At 35.7% G+C, this 17,795-nt stretch overlaps 1 protein-coding gene across 3 annotated transcripts in view; it reads right to left on the bottom strand.

Annotated features, from left to right (window-relative positions):
- LOC147004925 (cadherin-related family member 4-like) overlaps positions 1 to 16,196 on the bottom strand; it is an 89,393-nt gene extending 73,197 nt beyond the window's left edge. For 2 of the 3 annotated variants that reach the window (XM_085836101.1, XM_085836099.1), the window contains exons 1-5: positions 16,043 to 16,196; positions 14,943 to 15,110; positions 6,086 to 6,256; positions 2,403 to 2,497; positions 906 to 1,028 (exon numbers count right to left, since the gene is read on the bottom strand). In XM_085836101.1, coding sequence (XP_085692227.1) covers positions 906 to 1,028; positions 2,403 to 2,497; positions 6,086 to 6,256; positions 14,943 to 15,110; positions 16,043 to 16,076 — 591 coding nt within the window. In that variant the 5' untranslated portion in view covers positions 16,077 to 16,196. The remainder of the gene's footprint in view (positions 1 to 905; positions 1,029 to 2,402; positions 2,498 to 6,085; positions 6,257 to 14,942; positions 15,111 to 16,042) is intronic. The other variant, XM_085836100.1, reaches the window with a different exon arrangement.
- Positions 16,197 to 17,795: the final 1,599 nt, after the last annotated feature.

Genomic DNA, 17,795 nt, shown 5'->3' on the forward strand with positions numbered 1-17,795 from the left:
TACTTCTGAACTGCTTACACACCCATGGAGGTGGGATATTTAACTTCCATCCATTTTCTAACTTAATCTCCTACAATAGATACCCTTAAAGCCTCCTGCTGCCTTCTCTACCATTTGGCAACATCCAATGCTTGCCAACTCTATGAAAAACTTTATAACTTCCAAACTGAAGGCAAAATAAGATTCATTTCCTTTCTTTAGCCTTTATTTTTCTTCAGATTAGAAAGTTGAAGTCATCTTCAACTACTAAATCTTCCTCAATATTACCAGCAACTTCTTTATTTTTATTCTAGAGCAGAGGTTGTCAGCTTTTGCATCTCAGCCCCTTTGAGGGTTGCATGTCAGATACCCTGCATATCATATATTTATATTTTGATTCATAACAGTAACAATAAAGTAGTTATGAAGTAGCAGTAAAATAATTTTATTGTTGAGGGTCTCCACAACATGAGGAACTGTACTAAAGGGTCATAGCATTAGGAAAGTTGAGAACCACAGTTTTAGAGTCTTCCATTTTCTGTTTACTCAATTTTTTTGTCAGCTGCATCCTGAGTTAACATATATGGAGACATTTCTAATACAGTAATGATTTCATAATGATAGTAATAACAGTCATAACTTGTATGCATCTACATATCATACTCAATTATTTCAATAGGTCATTTGGCAGGCATATCTGTGTTCATTTTATCCTAAATTTCTTTAGAAACTTTTTTTTATAATTATGGTATAATCTTTATACTTTGGTAACTAATGGATTGGATCTAGGCATTTGGTTAACTATACAAATCCTTGCAGTGAATCTTACACATTTTGTAATGCCACAATGTCTTTAATTTTTCATAAAGAGTTCAAAGTTACTTTCAACTTCTATTTATAATAGAGAAATAAAAAAATTAAATTACATGATATCCAGCATCAAAATCCAAGATATCTTCACCTCTTAAGCTAACAACACCATTTACAGGATCAACTCCAAAGGAGTTTGCTCCCCTCTTTGGTCCAGATAACTGTGTCTCAATGCTGTACTGAAAAATAAAATATGTTTCTTCAATCAAAAGTGAATCCAAAGGGACAGAAAAGTTATTAATGCATAATAATGGAGCAAAGATGTAGAGAGTTCTTTTGTTTTTTTATAATTACACCTATTATGGTTTGGCTGGAATAAAATCACAAGCATATTGTCATTTGGATAGAAGAAAATAAACTCACTTGGTCACCATATTTTATACTCCCTTTGTTAATTTTTAATGGAGTCCTATACTACATTTTTATGAAAGAATTTTAAAATGCCTATTTCTGGTTTTATAAATAATTTTATATATGAAATGGTATAGATACAGAATAAATTTATTGTCAGTTTAAATTTAAAAAAATTAAATATTTACACACATTTTAAATTTGCAAGTATTAATAAAACTGGATATGTGGGTTTTACAAATTTTACTGAAAGTTCTCCAGTGACTTAAGGAGAGGCTAAATTAGATAAATCTTTACGCAAAACTATCTGACAAGAATGTTAAAGGAGAAAATAATTTACTAGAGAAAGTTCCAGTTATTGTTGTGAATTCACGGATATAAATCCTATACCTCACCAATTTAATTAATTCTCAAAACATTGTATTTTGAAACTATCACCCGCTGATCCTTCTCATGTTCCTTCAAATAGGAGACCACCAATAACTATTTTCAGCTGAGCCATAGGTTATTTTTCTTTAGTCTACTGAAAAGACATTATCTAATTGGAAAGCTCTCAGATTTCTCAATAATTTCATATTGGCTTGTTTAAAACAATACAGTTTTGACTATTCCACAGAGAATTTTGATATGTTGACTAACAACAACACATATATTAATGAGGAGTGGACAAAGAAGAAATATCTTTTAAGTGAGGAACTCAAGGGCAGGAGAGATTATGTGACTTTCCCACAGGCCACTAGCCTAGGGTGAATCCAGAACACAGCAGGCCAGCAGAGACCCCAGCAGCAGTTGGTGCAACATTACTCTGAGAGTTATTAAACTGGTAGTACAAAATTTCAGTGTATGTTCAAAATAACCACATGTGGAGGCTATTTGCCTGGAAATCACAGAGTTTAAATGGCACCACCTTTTCCATATAGAACCTTATAAGTTGTTATTATCGTTATTGTTGTTTTTGCCAACTCTATGAAAAACTTTATAACCATAAATCAATCCTGAGAAAAGAAACCTCTGTAGTTTAGAGACATATGAATTAGTTTTGCAAAGTATCAAAATCACACCCCGAAACACACAGACACATAGGCACACATACACATATATTCATTTTTGAAATTTGTCTATTCTTATAAAATGTCTCAGACACTATGCCCTGCATGCCTGCTGTGAAAATATATGCATCTCCCACAAAAATGGCCACCTACTGTCAGCCTGTCACCATGTGCAATGTCTTCATCTGTTACATTCACTTTACAAATGGCTTGAAAGAGTGGATAGTCCTCAGCAATTTCAAATGTAGCTGGGAAGCAAATCAAAATTTAAAAAATTGCATTAAAACAAAATATTAATTAGGTTAATGTGAATTTTGGATCATAGTGGGACAAGAATGACAATTTAGGACAGGGATCTGATTTTTTTTTCTCTTTCCTTCCCCATAAAGCTTTGCTCTGTAGCATTACTAGCAGCAGCTATAGCTCAGCAAGAAAGACCATGACATGAGAATCCAGTAGGGAGGCACAAAATACTTCTACATCTTCTAGAGTCTGTTCCTTATAGAAACATGGAAGATAATAGTTAACCTCTAACTCTCATAAACCTTCAAATATCTCTTTACAACACTGAAATAAAAGGTCTTTAAAAATACATAAAACCTATACAAAATATGTCCTGGATTGATGGAATGGGCTCAGGAAAAGACAGGTTAAGTGAATTCTTTTTGGATATATGAAATGACTACACTTGCACAAGATGAGTACCTTTGAATTTGTGGTAGCCAACAAGTATTTGCTGACAGGAGCCTCATATAGCTGTCTCTGAGAGGCTTTGCTAGAGCCTGACAAATACAGAGGTAGATGCTCACTGGCACCTATTGGACTGAACACAGGATCCCCAGTGCAGAAGCTAGAGAAAGGACCCAAGGAGCTGAAGGGGTTTGTAGCCCCATAGGAGGACCAACAATGTGAACCAACCAGAACCACCAGAACTCCCAGGGACTAAACCACCAACCAAAGAGTACACATAGAGGGACCCTTGGCTCCATCCATATATGTAGCAGAGGATGGCCTTGTCAGACATCAATGAGAGGAGAGTCCTCTTGGTCCTGGGAAGTCTTGATGCCCCAGTGTAGTGGAATGCCAGGACAGGGAAGCAGGATTGGGTGGATTGGTAAGCAAGGGGAGGGGGTTTTTGGAGGGGAAATCAGGAAAGGGGATAACATTTGACATGTAAATAAAGAAAATATCTAATAGAAAACACATTTATTATTCTGTCATAGACAAGAGGGGAATCCAAATAAGAAACGAGTGGTCATCAGTCTGAAGAGTCATTAGAGTTTGAGATGCAGAAAGGGTACAAGAGCACATAGGACATCAGGAGAGAATCCGGCAACTTGCTTCCTCACCATGAGAGGAAAGAGAAACAAAACAAGGAAAGAACCCAGTTATCTAATTACATCTACAGCAAATACCACTTAGAGCGGGTATGCATGTTACTTTTTCATTTGAGAACAAACTGCACATTATTGTCAGGGAACATCTTTTTCATAGTAATAAAAGCAAGTAAAACACTACTTTTGTATTGACATTATGGAATACACATTCCATTCCTAAATCCAACAAGCATTCTTAAGGAAGTAAATGAAATAGTTGAGTGCAATCTAATAGAAGTACCTTCTTATACAAAAATACTAATTTATCTTAATAATCATTTAAAAAATATTTAATATAGCCCATTTAGTAAATTGAAACCTTGATTTTGCTTTGTAGATTTCAAAATTTAAAAATAATTTCAGATTTCCAAAGGCATTTTATAGTTCAAATTCATAATCTAATCTTCAAAAATTGAGGTATATCAAATTATATTTTCATGGAACTACACATTACTTGCAGTGATAAAGATGTCTTTCAAGTAGATACTCTCAGGTCACTAGAACGTTTTTAGAATATAGCATACAAGAATAATTTGAAGGGAGAAAATGTAAAATTTCAAGGCATTTTTTAATTTGATAAACACAGAAAATAAATTAAAATGATAGACAAAGACCTATAAATGTTTAGAAGAGAGATGAACACATTGATAGATCTTTCATTAATTCCAGCTGTGCTTTTATCTGACCCATTTGTACTTCACTTCATGTGAGCTCAACCTCCCAGCCAAATGAATCCTCTCTGTTTGTTTATGAATTACCACAATGTCTTCTTTCAAAAAGAAATAAGCCAGACAAGAGTCTTGCAATCCCATCTAACCCAGCCACTGCCTTCTGTTCAATTTCATATTGAGAGTTCTAAAGAACTGTGCTAATTTCTCAGACTCACTAATAAACCTGCAACACTCTGGCTTCTATACCTATGACATGATAAGACAGCTCCGAGACTCGTTAGCTGTACTTCCTTATATCGTTTGTGGGGAAAGAAATGGGCATTGTAGTTCTCCATTAGAGTTAACTGTAGAATGCTAATTCTACTAAGCAAGCACCTGGCATGCTCCTGGCATGTTCTTTTCCCTTGACATAGATGGTATAACTCCCTCCTTTCTCTACCATGACTGCGAGTGTTCTTTCTTTTCTTGGCAGGCTAACTTACATCCCGACGTCATTAAGTGTATTTCTTCAAGGTTTGGCCATATGCCTTCTCTACTCTAAGTTCCCACTGTAATTGAGTGATTTCATCCAAATACATGGTTTCAATTACAAAACCTTCATAGCTCTATACAAGACCTCTGAGCTCAACTGCTAACTTAAATCTGTCTTTTGATATATTTAACAAGGGCATATCAAATATGATATGTTGTACTGCAGATGTCATTCAATGGAAGATTGCTTGTCTGTCATGTTTAGGGACTTCATTTAAATGTATTGCCTAATCCTGTAACAAACAAATCAAATTCAAAGTGAGCTCACAGGTATCTTTAAATGTCTGTTCCTCAGTTTCCCTTTTATACTTGAGGATCTTTATTATTTATACTTGAGGATCTTTATTATTTATACTTGAGGATCTTTTTTATTTAGTTTGTCATCAGCTTATTTAATATTTAAGCATATCAGGGCAATTGTTTCCATTTATTCCAACCACATTCCTAGGTCTAAATGTACCATATCCTTCCTAGATTATTGAAACAAACTGCTGACCAATCTTCCTCTATCCATCCTATGTACCTTTAAACTTATTCGTATGAGTTACTTGCTAAATTCTGTTCCTGTTTCTATGGTCTATGAACTAAAGATAATTTCTATAGACTGACATTATTTAACGATACAAGGAAAACAGATATTTTTGACACAAAAAAGCTTTATGAAGCATAAATTTCAGTGTTCACAAGTAACTAGCATGCACCTGCTTGCTGTCAATTATTCATTGTTGCATTTCTGCTATATGAGCAGTGTTAATGGACCCTAGACTCATTGGTTCAAACTATGAGCCTCAGACTTCCAGTATTCAATAACTTAGTCTTGTTATTTGCCATGTATCCTCCTTAAAATCAAAAAGTAAGAGGCAGAGTGATCAAAACAACTTTAAGAAATGTGAACTAGTCTGTCACTGATTTTTTTTTAGTGAAAATGGTATTTATTATAAATTAGCTCTATAGTTAAACAAATCTGATGCATGACAGAGAACAAAGAGGAGGCACTGATCACAATAAATTTATTGGAAAATAATTGTCAACAAAATGTAATACTTTCGGTGAAACATGACAGCTTTTTGTCATAAAAACTAATGAAAATGAGAATATAACCATATTGGAATATGTTTGCATGTTTGTATTTACATATATTCTTTGTCTAATAAAATATTGCCAAATATTAGTATCTTCATATTAAATAGCATATATCATCTCTTTGATTATAGGTCTCTATTGAAACTAGATAATTGGGAAAAAATGAGAATCATACCTGAGCCTGAAGAAAAGAGGGGGTCAATAGTACAGTCTGGAGGTTCTGGAACATCAATTATATTAATAGTCAAAACATGTCTCATCATTCCTCCAGTATCAACGATAAGTAGAAACCTGGTTGGATCTGTTTCATAATTAAAGATTTTTGTAGATGTGATGACACCTGAATCTAATAAAGAGATAATTAAATATTTTAATACTGTCTATTAATCTAGCTAGTAATCTACTAACCTATCAATATATACCTGAATATTTACAAAAAGTGTTAAAATTATTCATTAGAACTATTATATAATGTTATATAAATAAATTAAATTGACACTGACAAGGTTTATTCAAAGCTGCACAATGAATTCTATGGATCTTTCTTAAATGACTGAAAAGAAAAGGATATCATCCTGAGAGAGGTAACCCAGTCACAGACACACAATATGCACTCACTGATAAATAGATATTAGCCCAGAAACATAGAATATCCAAGATACAATTTACAAAACACATGAAACTCAAGAAGAAGGAAGAATAAAGTGTGGCTATTTCATTCCTTCTTAGAATAGGGAACAAAATACCCATGGAAGAAGTTACAGAGACAAAGTCCAGAGCTGAGACAGAAGGAAGGACCATCCAGAGACTGCCCCACCTGGGGGGATCCATCCCATAAACAACCACCAAACCCAGACACTATTGCATATGCCAGCAAGATTTTGCTGACAGGACCCTGACATAGTTCTCTCTTGTGAGGCTATGCCAGTGCCTGGCAAATACAGAAGTGGATGCTCACAGTCATCTATTGGATTGAACATAGGGCCCCCAATGGAGAAGCTAGAGAAAGTACCCAAGGAGCTAAAGGGGTCTGCAACCCTATAGGAGGAAAAACAATATGAACTAACCAGTACCCCCCCCCCCCCCGCTGCTCAGAGCTTGTGTCTCTAGTGCATATGTAGCAGAGGATGGCCTTGTCGGCCATCAATGGAAGCAGAAGCCCTTGGTCTTGTGAAGATCATATGCCCTGGTACAGGGGAATGCCAGGGCCAGGAAGCAGGAGTGGGTGGGTTGGGGAGCAGGGTGGAGGGAGGGTATAGGGGACTTTCGGGATAGCATTTGAAATGTTAATGAAGAAAATATCTAATAAAAATTGTTTTTGAAAAAAAAAGGAAACTAGGTACAAAAATAGATTCCTTGCAGAGAAAGAAATATAAATGATATAGACATTGTCTATTCAACTCACTTTTTCTAAACTATTTTCATTGAAAATTATTTCTGAGATCACAGAGGCTGAGATAACAATGACTACAGTGCCTATATTTACTTGCCAGTAACAAAGAAAAGTAAACAATTTATATCCAGTTTCATTTATGATAAACTGACCACAAAATCATGATATATGGTCTTTATGTGTGTTAGAATGTGGGTGTAGGGCTGTGGAATATACATGTAAGTTGGGATGTGAGTAAGTTACAGGAAGCTAATGTTGATGTCTTCCTCATTCACTTATCATCTTGCATTGGAATGGGATATCTGCTTATTTCAGTGCATTGACTGGCTACTCTGTCTAGCCAGAAAGCACACTGGATTCTGCTTTTCTGTTCCCAGCAGCACTAGATTATAGACAACCATGCCTTGCCCAACTTTTTTAATGAGTGCTAAGGGTCTGGTCTCAAAATACTCATGTTTATGTGGCAAATACTTTATCAACAGTCATCTCTCAAGCCCCTGAGGTCTGGGTTTTGCAGAATTTTTGAACTGAAACTAAGATAAAAAATTACTAGCAAGAAGTCTACGTTCTAGAAGGAGATAAATTGCTTCTGATAGACTACTCTAATTCTCAGCATTAAAATAATCAGTTAAATTAAGGCAAGAAGAGATACTATAGATGAAATGAAGAAAAATAAAGACAGTTCAAATAATTTTTGTTATTAGGCATATTTTATAGATATGATATTTTTAAGAAATTATAAGCATGTTTGAACAAATAAGCTTCTTTATAGTAAATATAATCCTGTCTTTTAAAGAAACTTATTCACGGGAGACAGAGGGAGAGAGAGGTCTAGGTGAGAGAGAGAAGGGGGTGGAGAAAAGAGGAGCAGGATCAGGCACTGGGGGCATGAATAGGAGAGAAGGCCAGGAGAATGAATGAGAGCAAGCAACTTTGAGGGGGTAGGAAGTGATGGGGGGGTACCTCTAGAAAGTATCAAGGATGAGAGCAGTGAGAGACTCAGGACTCAATGGGGATGACCTTAGCCAAAATGCCCAACATTTGGGGGGGGAGGAAATTCAAAGAGTTCACCTCCAGTAGATAGTCAGGGTTACTAACCCACAGTCAAATTTTCTGAGCCAGAATTATTCCTATCTAAAAGAACTACAGGGACAAAAATGGAGAAGAGACTGAAGGAAAGTTGGTCCAATGACTGGGCCAAACTTAAGATTTTCTCATGGCAGAGGAGTGGAGGATCTGACACTATTACTGATGCTATTATGTGCTTACAGATGGGAGCCTGGCATGGCTGTCCTCTGAGAGGCCCTATAGATAAAATCTGGATTTTAAGGCCCAACTACCAAAAATAACTACCAAAAATAACCATAGGTCCCAATGTAGTCCATGATGTTTGTTGATGACAAGGTTTAATGAAAACAAACAAACAAACAAAAACCTTTGATGTTTGAATCTAAAATTTTTTTATTCTAAATTGTGTTTGAATCTAAAATGTTTTATTTATTAAAGTCTTCTTGGTGATTTACCAAGTTGGTAAAATCCAAGTTAGTGAATTCATCAAAAGTGAGGCTCTTTAGCATATTAGGGAATGTCCTAGAAGAGAATTTTGAGATCCCAGCCTTTCTTGTCTTCTCTTCTCTCTTCTCTCCTCTTCCTCTTTTTCTCTCTGACCATGAAGTGAGCTACTTTTCCTTGTCATTCATCTCTGTGATGCCTTAAAGCCATTCAGGACTAACAGCCATATAATTAACCAATAATAAACTATAACCACCCAACCCCCCAGCATTTTAGATAACAGAAAGAAAGTGTGGTGGTTTGAATAGGAATGGCCTCCGTAGGATCATAGATTTGAATTCTTTGACAAGAGAGAATAAAACTATTGGAGGTATTGCCTTATTGGAGTAGGTGTGGCCTTATTGCAGTAATAGTGTCAAGGCCTGACACTATTACTGATGCTATTATGTGCTTACAGAAGGGAGCCTGGCATGGCTGTCCTCTGAGAGGCCGTATAGATAAAATCTGGTTTTTAAGGCCCAACTACCAAAAATTACCAAAAATAACCATAGGTCCCAATATAGTCCATGATGTATGTCCAGTATGTCATTAGGGGGTGGGCTTTGAGGTTTTACATACTCAAGCCAGGTCGAGTGGCTTTCTCTCTTCCCACTGCCTGCCTACCCAGTTGTAGAACTCTTGGTTCATTCTCTAGCACCATATCTGCCTACATGTCACCATGTTTCCCACCATGATAACAATGGACTAAACCTCTGAACTTGTAAGCCAGCCTAAATTAAATGCTCCCTTTATAAGAGTTACTTGGGTCATGTTGTCTCTTCACAGCAATAGAAATTTGATTAAGAAAGAGTGTTTAGATGTTGATTGACTCATTTCAGGAATTTATCAAACTCTTTCTTTGAGAAAAAATTGAGTAAAATTTCAGAACTGATACTTATGAAGGAATACAGGAATATCGGAAATGTCACTTAGCCAACTTGCAGAATATAAGAAATAAAACACCATAGCTCAAGGGAACTAATTTAAATAATTTTTATGCAGCAGAACAATAGAAGAAGCATGTAGATACAAAGGGTTGGGTTAAGAATTAGAAATACAGACGTGAGTTTACTAGTAGTAGAACATACATTAAAGAATCAAAGGCATGATGCTTACCCTCAAGAAATAAACTTAGAAATAGAAGATAGTAAAGAAACACTTACAGTACATAAAGGGAGCAAGGCATGATGTCACAGCACCATAATATTAATATTCCCAAAAAGAAAGCAGGGAGCTTATTAATTTAAGAGCAACACAGGCTACTTAGAGAGAATCTCTCTTTTAAAAAATAAGTAAGGGAATAGAAGAGAAGGAAAGAAATAGGACGAGGGGAATTAGAAGATAAGAGAGCCAGGCATGGTGGCATATACCCTTAATCCCAGCACTTGGGAGGCAGAGGCAGGCAGATTTCTGAGTTCGAGGCCAGCCTGGTCTACAAAGTGAGTTCCAGGACAGCCAGGGCTATATAGAGAAACCCTGTCTCAAAAAAACAAACCAACCAAACAAAAACAAACAAACAAACAAACAAACAAAAAAAGAAGATAAGAGAGCATATGATATAAAGTTTAGGCCAGGCTAAATTCTTAAATGATGTCTTTGATCTATTTCTCAACTGAAAAATCAAAGTTGTGAAGGGATTGTTCAGGAGAAGAATAGAGACAGATGTCATGACATGTGCCAAGGTTCAGAGAAAGAAGGCTGTGTATAGGAGACTCTAACATATAAAATATGCAACAAATAGTGTTATGTTTGAATATGAAAATATTAAAGAGACTCATGGATTAGTTTAAGGAATTTTTCTTTTATCTTGGGAAAATAGAAACCTATCATATAATTATGTGACATAAAACATAAAATAGATATGCATCAAAGTGTTTTAGTGAGTGACCATATTTTCTCTTTAATAAAAGGCCTGTCAATAAAAAGAAAATAGTGAAAAAAAAAAACCTGGAAGCAAGAAAGCTGTTTCAGAGACTGGTATAAAACACATGAGATGTGATGGGAAATGTCTTGAAACAGTGATTTTTCAAAGATGAAGATTATGTACCAAAGAATTAGAATCCCAGCCATTTGAGATGGATTCAATCAGACAGAAGCTGTGCTGAAAGTCTGCAATCCACATTTGTCACACATTTTCTAAAGGGCACACAGTAGCAAGTCTAATATACATCATGTGTATGATGTTCTTCAAAGTACTAAGGGATGCAGGCCATGGGGTAGTTGAAGGTTGTATGTTCTTGTACAGGGCTGCTTTGTCTTTTAAGAGTGATATATTATATATGGGACTCCCACAAAGGTTAAAGGAGAAGTTTTAGGAAAAGCTAATCAAGCCTTGGAATAATTAAATCTAATTAATTATTCTCTTAGTAGTAGATATGTTGAACTAGGGTTCACTCTTTGCAGTAGATATGTTGAACTAGGGTTCACTCATAATGTCTGGGATTTTGGTATGTATTTTGTGATCATCCAAATATACATAGTAACTGTGGTAGTGTGATAGTTCGGTAAGTTTTTAGTAAAGTCATGCATGCTAGGTCTAATAAGTAGGTGGAAACCAATATAGCCCTAAATAATACAGTGTACATAATAAGGAAGAGAAATGCTGGGGTTGTGGGGAAGAAGAGGTGGAGGAAAGGTGTGGCTAGGAAAACAGTGTCATAAGAATCAAAAGATGAGTGGTCTAGATAGAGAGATAGCTCAGTGGTTAAGAGGATTGATTGTTCATCTAGTAGACCCTAGTTCTAGTTCTAGTATCCATGTGGTAGCTAATAACCATTTGTAACTCCAGTTGAAGAGGACCCAACACCTTCTTCTGGATTAAAGAAGCATTGTATACATATGGTGCACAGACATGCATGTATGCAAAGTACCCACAGACATAAAATATACATAAATACAGCTTTAAGAAAAAGATGAGTGTGCTTAAATAACTTTACTTAAAACAATAAAAATAAAATAAAATAAAATGAGTCAAGGACCAAACTATATAGCCTTGCCTAAAGCATTAAACTAAGAGTGCTATGGTTTTTTCAATTCATACTTCATACTGAACTTTACTCAAGAATAGGTCAGAGTTTAAAACAATGCTGAAGAGAATTCTTTACCAACTGAACTATTTAATAAGATGTGAGATATCATGTGGAGACATGTGAGTTTTATTAAGATAAGAACGGCTTAAATTATTACAGAAGTGATTAGTAATTCTTTTTAAAGAGTTTGAAAAATAACCTGAGTTTGAGATTCTGGAAAGAAAAGGGACTCGGAGTTTGCTCAATAGTTTAAAAACTTGTTGTTCAGACTCAGGGGTCAGAGTTCAGATTCCCAACACCCGCATAAAATCTAGGCCGACATAGCTCTCTTATATCCCTAGTCTTGGAAAGAAAATACAATAGGTTCCTCCAGGGACAGGTTAGCTTGATTAGTGAAATTTGTTAGCTCTGAGTTCAAGTGAAAGACCCTGCCTCCATACATAGGTCAAAAGCAATGAAGGAAGATATTCAACATTAATCCTTGACCCCTCAACATATGTGTGTGAGCATCTGTATAAATACATACAGCTATAAACATGTAAACACATATATATGTACATGACCCACACACATACAAAAAAATGAATTCAGGAACAAAATTCTTTTGAATGTAGATGCAATTCTGGCTACAACCATACAGATATGTGAAGAGCAATTTATATTAATGTTATCAAGATTTGAGTACAGGGTTTTATACTGGCTCACACAAGGGATTCAGCATTTGTGACACTGGATAAGTGATAGTGTGAAGGTCAAAGAAACAGAAGAAACCCTGTGGCAGAACATGGAGTGGAAAGAAATAGTATGAATGACATAATCCTGTCCCCAAGGAAATGACTACTAGTGTGTGGGAAGGAGCTGAAAATAAGCCGGGAAAATTCCAAAGGGGACCGAAGCCACACTCCGGAATCAGGTTTACAGACTGAGAAGTATGCTGACTCCCCACTTCCTGACTCAGAGATATGAGATGTGTGGGAGTGTGAGTAATATCAGCAGGAGACATGCTATGGTTCTCTCTGAAGATGAAATTTTTTGAGGAGAAGCTATGAGGTAGAAAAATGTCTCAAGATTGGTGGAGAAAGACAGGATTTTTATTTTATTTTATTTTATTTTTATGGCTTTCTGAGACAGGGTTTCTCTGTATAGCTCTAGCTGCCCTGGAACTCAGTCTGTTGACCAGGCTGGCCTCGAACTCAGAAATCCGCCTACCTCTGCCTCCCAAGCGCTGGGATTAAAGGCATGCACCACCACTGCCCAGCCTGAGAGTATTCTTTTTTAAGATAGATTTTTCAAAAGTGGCATAGACTGAGGGCAGAACTGAAGGCTTTAAGTAAACAAGATTGCATGTGTCTAGTTTACTGAATAAGCTGAAGGGAACGCTGAGGAGCAAGAGAAAAGCATAAACACTTGTTTGCAAGAGCTTCCATCTTAGGTAACACCAAGGACCACGGGAGATGAGAGGTTAAGTGTGCATATGTTTTTCATAATTAGATGCAAATATATTCATGTTATAAATAAGTGGTGAACAAGGTATATGAAAGGATTAATAGGTGGTTCACCAGGGATCCAAGAAAAAGTTACACTATCACTCTAACAGAGGTCGTATAGGAAAAATGTATGTCTTGCAACCAACTTGCAGGCAGTTGAAGAGTCTTAGGAGCAGATTTTGCTGCAATGTGGCTAGGAAAGATCAAAAGTCGTGTGTCTGGGAAAATAGTTCAATAGACAAAGAGCTTCCTGCACAAGCTTGCGGATCTGTATTCAGCTCGACATAAAATATGGGCAGAATCACATAGCCTATGATACCAGAACAAGAACAGCAGAGACAGGAGGATTCCGATATCTTTCTGTAGACAACCTAGTCAATCTGGTGGACTCCAGACTTAGTAAGAGCACCTATGTTAAAAAGTAAGGTGGAGAGCAATTGAAAAAGACCTGCCATGTCAAACTCTGACCTACACATGCCCTTTTACAAAAACCACACACAAATAATAAAGCCACAGAAAGATTTCTAGTATCAAACTGTAGTCAATAATACATGAATTCTAAATTTGAGGTTTAATGCAAAGTCTCAGAGATTGAAGAAAGAGAAGGCAGGCTGCTGATGAACAGAAGTTGGGAATGACTTCTGTGAAATGGGGCTGTTATAAAATGTGGACCTTGCTCCACTGTTGCTAGAACATTCTGAAGAAGACACATGCTCACAACTGAGAAATAAAGCTATTTCTATTTTTAAAACTTATTTTCTTGCATTTATAAACATCATACCAGACAATATTTTGATATTTCTTGAGTATAATACACAAATAAATGTGTATGTGCATTTTTAACAGCTGTCTGAAATATGGACAATAGCTACGATAGGGTGCAACTCAGTTTATAATTAACACTTAGCTCATTTCATATGTAATTGTAAAACTCATGTTTTGAACAAAACAAAAGCATCATGGATTAAAAACAAGCTGGTGTGCTTTCAACAACCTCCACAAGTATCACCTGTATTTTCAGGAGGTCCTGGACCATGGGCTAATTGTGAGACACGAATTCTTACTTCTTCAGTGTTTCAACTGAGAGCACCTTCTTATCCAGCCATCGGGTTCTTAGACTGCAAACCACCTGGCTGGGAGCTGGGTGCTGCCAGAGACGTGGGAAACGATGTATGTTCCTTGCCTTAACTGATGTGTTAGTGATTCTCATGTAGACAGTTTCAATTTATTTGTCACAATATTTTCAAATTGTTTTCCTTGAAATTTGTTCAAAATGCATATCCCAAATCACCCATTATTCAAGGGCCATTTTTCGCTTGCGAAGGAAGAAGCAACTCTCAGGTTCATTAATGGACAAAATTTAATTTTCTCAGGAAAGAACACTTGAGGCACTGTCAGGCTAGTTCTGCATGTGGAGCAAAACAGAGGGGAAACCTTGAAGAATTGGAATTATCTGAAGCAAATTTTGAGCAAACATTCAAATGCACAGTTGGAGCGTAACGAAATAATTATTTTAAGAGTCTTACTTTAAAACTTAGAAAATAAAAATATATAAATGATAAATTAATTTACTTGCATCGATGACAAAATCTTTTGATTTATTCAGGAAGCGGTAGGCATTTGGTCTCCCAGCCACATCTTTGTCATAAGCACGGCTTAGTTCTGTTCCAGGAAGCTCATTTTCAGGCAAATTCACAGGGTTGATTAGTATCTGAATTTCTGCTCCAATACAGGAAAACACTAAAGTGTCAACAGAAAGATTTAAGTAAAACCAAGGACAAAGTAAAAATAAAACGTTTGTCTCACAGTCACTCTGTGGGTTTGTGATTACAGTTGGAGAAAAGACTGCATGTGAAACAAAGCCACCATTGGATAGCCCTTTAAATGGCATTTTGATACATGCTTTCTGTTGGGCCCTACATAATAAATTTTGGCTGAAGAACAAGCTGAGATCCAATCCTTATTCTATCTTTAAATTATTTCTTTATTCATTCTGGCTACTTAACTATTACCAGGCACAATGACTATTCCTGTCCAGAGAAAATTGCACTAATTTTTTTCCTTCTTATTGATCATTCAGTCTAGGAATTTTGTCCATTTAGTCAAACTGTATATTAATACAAAGTTTATCACATTTTTATTTGAAACACCACTCTGAAACACCAGTTTAACGTCTTTTCTGGTTTTATCTACTTAATCATTTTCATTGTTTTTCATCATCCTGAAAAAAGACTTTATTTTGTTTTAAATGTGATTCATTATACATTTGTAACTCCACACCTCCACAGCAAAGCAACAGAAATAAAATATTGTTAAACTCACTTGGAGAAATACAACTCAAGTGATAATAAGTGAGCATATACAGTATCCATAGCACAGTGTGAAAATTAGTCATAAGCTTAAGAAATGCATCATAGGATTATATAGCTACATAGCAGAATATAGTAGAAATGATGTTAAAGGAAAATAACACTCTGAAAAATCTCTGGAAAATATCAAAATGAGTCCTGTGTGAAACAACACAAGGCCATATTAAATGTTTCTCCTTACTCATACACACATACAATATAAAACTATAAGTAGGACGCTGAGGGATATTAACTGAAATCAAAAGGATCCCAACACAGGTCCAATTCTTCAATACTCACACTCTTCTAAAGGCAAACACTCACCTGCACATATTAAGAAAATCTTGAAGATATTCATCTTTAGGCTGGCTTCTCCAGTGCACACACTGAGGCCTACTAACAAATGCACAACTTTGGCTATTTATACAAATTCTGTCTTCATACAAGTTAAGCCAGCAGGTCAATGAGCTATTACTCAACCATGATGCCAGTGGGTTTACTCTGTTTGACTGCGTGACTATGTGCACAGATCGTATTTCGGCTCCTGTGTTTGTTCCCACACAAATCTGGTGAGATTATCAGCAAACTCAGGTTCATTAGGTGGCACCTATTTAATTTACACCTTTCCAGTTGATGGGTGGTTTACTATGGAGAATTTTGGGCCAGAAGCCAGGTGTTCTCTTCTTTATCCCTCCTGATCTAGAGACACAGTGCATATTTGGAAACTCTGAGACATGCACTTAAGTGCCACTGGCTATACAATCACCTCTATGCCTACAGTTTCTGAGTAGTTACACGAAAGAACAAGACCCACCCCTAGGTATCTTATAACCTAGCAAACAAAAAGAGTGGATAAAAGTAACTCTAACACCCAGAGCAGAAGTATGGGTCAATAAAAATGCAGAAAAACTTAGGTAAAAAAATCCTCAGAGAGGGAACATTATGTAAAAACCTTTATAGGAAACAAGTTTTCTGACAATCATCTCATTATAAAAGGATTTGTTTACTCTTCTCAGTATTTATGTGTTTATATATTTATAAATTATTCATATGCAATTTGGCATCATTTTGAATTATACACAAGAACTTGAATAAGTTTAAAAGAATGATATAATTTTTTAAGTATTATATTACATTGTTAGACAATTATGTTCGGAAATACATTGAATGTTATGTAAATATGGCACACTAAAAGGTTTTCTGTCTCGCAACTATTTAAAATGATTTATTTTCTAATGTGAACTATTATTCTTTTTAGTATTAATGAGACTGAGTGAAGTAAATAAAAAGCAGATAATATTTCTTTAAAAACTCATTTCAATTTTGCCCATTATCTGTACATGAAGAATTTTACCTACTAAAAATTTATTAGATACATATATTATACTATATAGAATACAAAAGTGTATGATTCATTATATTCCTTAAAATACTTAGATTGAAAAATTAATAAACATTCCAATTAAAAGTAAGATGTTTATATTTAACATAATATTGTTTTTTTAACAGTTAGATACATGTGAAAATTGGCTTTGATTATATGCGCACTCGGCTTTCCATTCCCTACTCTGACTTGTCCCAAACACATCCTGTATATCTCTTTTCCTTCATGGCCTCTCTCTCTCTCTCTCTCTCTCTCTCTCTCTCTCTCTCTCTCTCTCTCTCTCTCTCTCTCTCTCTCTGCCTCTCTCTTTCATAACTCACTGAGGACAATGAATGCTGCCTGCTGGAATGTTACCTGTACTTGATCTTGTGCATGCAGCATTTCAGAGTACTCTTCATTATCATCCAGTTCTTAACATTATTTTCATTCATTCTTCCACGATTTCCCTGACCTTTGTATAGGGGTAAATAGATACATGATCCATTAGAGCTGAATACACAATAGTCACCTAATCCCTGCTTATAAGTGTTATTTTAACTAGTTAATATTTTTATATGTTCATATCTGAGGCCAAAATTTATAGAATGGAGCTAGAGAAATGGCTTAGTGGTTGAGAATTCTCCCGGTGAAAAAATAAGTGCCAAAGCTTGGATACCCATGAACATGGCAAGTGAGATGTCTGCACATTGATAA

This window comes from Mus caroli, unplaced genomic scaffold (assembly GCF_978045245.1).
Source record: "Mus caroli unplaced genomic scaffold, Mus_caroli_1 scaffold_4, whole genome shotgun sequence".
Lineage (NCBI taxonomy): Eukaryota > Metazoa > Chordata > Mammalia > Rodentia > Muridae > Mus > Mus caroli.